A 2862-nucleotide genomic window follows, 5' to 3' on the forward strand; every position below is an offset into this window, starting at 1 on the left:
AGTAAAATCAAAGTATCTCTAGTTGCTTGAGAAGGAAAGCATCTCTTTAATTAATTTTGATGGTACTCTTGTAAGCATGGAAGGTCAAAGATATAGGAAAAGAGCTTACACGCAGACAGACTTTAGAAACTTAGTTTTTCAAACAAAATTACCTTCTTTCCCAGTCATGAATACCCGTAGAACATTCCCACTCACTATCTGTTGAAAACAGGCTACAGAGTTCTTCACTACAACTTTCTTTGAAGGTGGAATGAAAACAATTGTGCTTTCTTTCAAAGAATTAAGTCTGACAATCAGAAAGTAGCATTACTGGAATTTACCTGATGTTTCCTTGATAGACAAATGCTTCTTTCAAGTTGATTTGTGTCAAAAAGTAGAAGTCTTGCTTGTAGCCATGGCCCAGGAACAGGCATCAAGTTAAAAGTGTTGGAAATACAACTTCTGGAACATTGTAAAGAGAAGTGGTTGTGATGTCACAGACCCCTGAGAGAAACTTCTAAAAGCAAAATTTAGTTAGAACAGAGACTAAGCCAAAAAAAATGTGATAACTGAGTAAGATGGGATCCAACAGGAGTGTAGTAGAAGAGAATGAAATAATTTGTGAGTAACCCTTTTTCTAAAAGTTTTAATGTAACAGTTCTTAATGAAGAAAGACAAAGGCTTGAACACATGCTACATGTATGGCTTTTGATGATTAATTACCTGAAGATTAATAAATTTGAAATTTATCAGTTAAGGAAATGGAACAACTTGAGGAACCTGATCAATCTATCTCAGGAAGGAGGCAAGAAATTCGAAAGAGAAGACGCCCCAGCCAACCCATGATAGATAAATCCCTGCAAACTGAAGCATCAGAGAAAAAGATACTCTCAAGCACACCACAGTCATCTGGCCCCAAACCTATACTTAGTGTTGACAAAGGCAACTACTCTGCCAAAGAATCTGAGTCTCGTAGTATATCTTCTCAACTTCAGCAAAGTTGGGCAAAGAGAAAGCATGGACAGGAAATGGCTCACAAATCACTGCAGACAGACTCCGTCCTAAAAGGGAAACAAGACTTCAATTTCATTGATGAAACAATGGTACCTGAAGAAAAGCCGGCTGGCACTGGGAAAGCAGCCTCTGAGTTACCAGAACGGGTTCAGGAGGTGGAAATTCCCACATGCAACCCCTCTATTCAGTTAAAAATAGACAGATCTCAGCAGACCAGTTGTACTGGAGCCATGCTGAACCTTCTCCAAGTAGAGAAAGAAGACAAGGAGCAGCAGACATCTTTTAGTGAACTTGAAGTCATGGTTGGCTCTAACCCAAGTAGTTCTTTGACCAAATCAAAGAAAGGTACCCAGACAGACAAATCCCCAGGAAATGTTTGTGTTAGTGAACATCCTGAATTTCAACCAGAGAGAAGTAGTCATGAAGAAATTAGGCAGAAAAGTGCTGACAGTGTTTTATTTACTCCAGAAACCAAAGAAGATAATCCAGTACTTTTAGAAGATGGTTCTAGGGCAGAGGTAACCATACCTGTTGAAGAAGTTTCCTCTGTTACAAAAGGGGCTTCTGCTGAAATGGAGGTCCTACCCACAGAACAAACCCCTGCTGAAGTACAGTCTCCCACTGCAGAGGCAATCCCTGCCAAAGTCAGATTTCCACCAGCTGAAGAGGCCCCTGAGAAGGCAGAGCCCAGCCTTACTGAGAGAATCTCGGCTGAGGCAGCTATTATAACAGCGAATGTCTTTGTTTTGGCACAGGCCCAGTCAGCTGGCCAGGTGCCTTTAATGGAGTCTTCTTCACCAGGGGAAAAGATCAGAAAGAAGTCCTATGATCAAGAAGGGTATCCATCAGCTGAAGTGAGTCATTTTGAAACTTTTTATCCTGATGTTCAGCCTATGCTTGCAGAAAAGTCCCAGGTTGAAGTACTGCCTCCAATAGATGAAGATGCCCATGAAGATGCTTTAGGTAAAGTAGAACCTAGTGTGGCTAAAGAGAACTCCGCTGAGGTTCAGTCTCCATCGGCTCAAGTGTCTTTTGCAGAAGAGGTTCTGACTAAAATCCAGCCTCTATCAGCTGAGGAGGCTCTTGCAGAAGAAGTCACAGGTGAATTTCAGGCTCCAGCTTTTGGAGAGGCTCTTGCAGAAGAGGCCCCTGCTGAAATCCAGTCTCCAGATGACAAAGCTCATGTAGAAGAGGCACCTGCTTTTGAGCCTCCCCCAGCTCAAAAGGCTTTTGCAGAAGAGGGTCTAGCTGACATTCAGCCTCTATCAGCTGAGGAGGTTCTTGCAGAAGACACCCCTGCTCAAGTCCAGCCTCTACCTGCTGAGGAGACTTCTCTAGAAGAGGCCCCTGCTGAAGTGCTGTCTCCACCAGCTGAGAAGACCCCTGCTGAAGTCCAGTTTCCACCAGCTAAGGAGGGTCCTACTGAAGTCCAGCCTCCACCAGCTGAGAAGGCGCCTGTGGAAGTCCAGCCTTCACCAGATGAGGAGGCCCCTGCTGGAGTCCTGTCTCCATCAGCTGAGGAGGCCCCTGCTGAAGTCCAGCCTCAACCAGTTGAAGAGGCCCCTGCTGAAGTCCAGCCTCAACCAGTTGAAGAGGCCCCTGCTGAAGTCCAGCCTCCACCAGCTGAGAAGACCCCTGCTGAAGTCCAGTCTCCACCAACTGAGGAGGTCCCGGCTGAAGTCCAGTCTCAACCAGCTGAGGAGGCCCCTGATGAAGTCCTGTCTCCACCAGCTGAGGAGGCCCCTGCTGAAGTTCAGCCTCCACCAACTGAGGAGGCCCCTGCTGAAGTCCAGCCTCCACCAACTGAGGAGGACCCTGCTGAAGTCCAGCCTCCACTAGCTGAGGAGGCCCCTGCTGAAGTCCAGCCTC

General features: G+C 45.8%; 1 protein-coding gene across 1 annotated transcript in view; it reads left to right on the top strand.

Moving 5' to 3' along the window:
* Nucleotides 1–518: 518 nt before the first annotated feature.
* Nucleotides 519–2862, top strand: part of Fscb (fibrous sheath CABYR binding protein) — a 3898-nt gene continuing 1554 nt past the window's right edge. The window contains exon 1 of the mRNA XM_023706788.1: nucleotides 519–2660. Coding sequence (XP_023562556.1) covers nucleotides 741–2660 — 1920 coding nt within the window. The 5' untranslated portion in view covers nucleotides 519–740. The remainder of the gene's footprint in view (nucleotides 2661–2862) is intronic.

The sequence above is a fragment of the Octodon degus genome, unplaced genomic scaffold (genome assembly GCF_000260255.1).
Source record: "Octodon degus isolate 3935 unplaced genomic scaffold, OctDeg1.0 scaffold00270, whole genome shotgun sequence".
In the NCBI taxonomy this organism is placed as follows: domain Eukaryota; kingdom Metazoa; phylum Chordata; class Mammalia; order Rodentia; family Octodontidae; genus Octodon; species Octodon degus.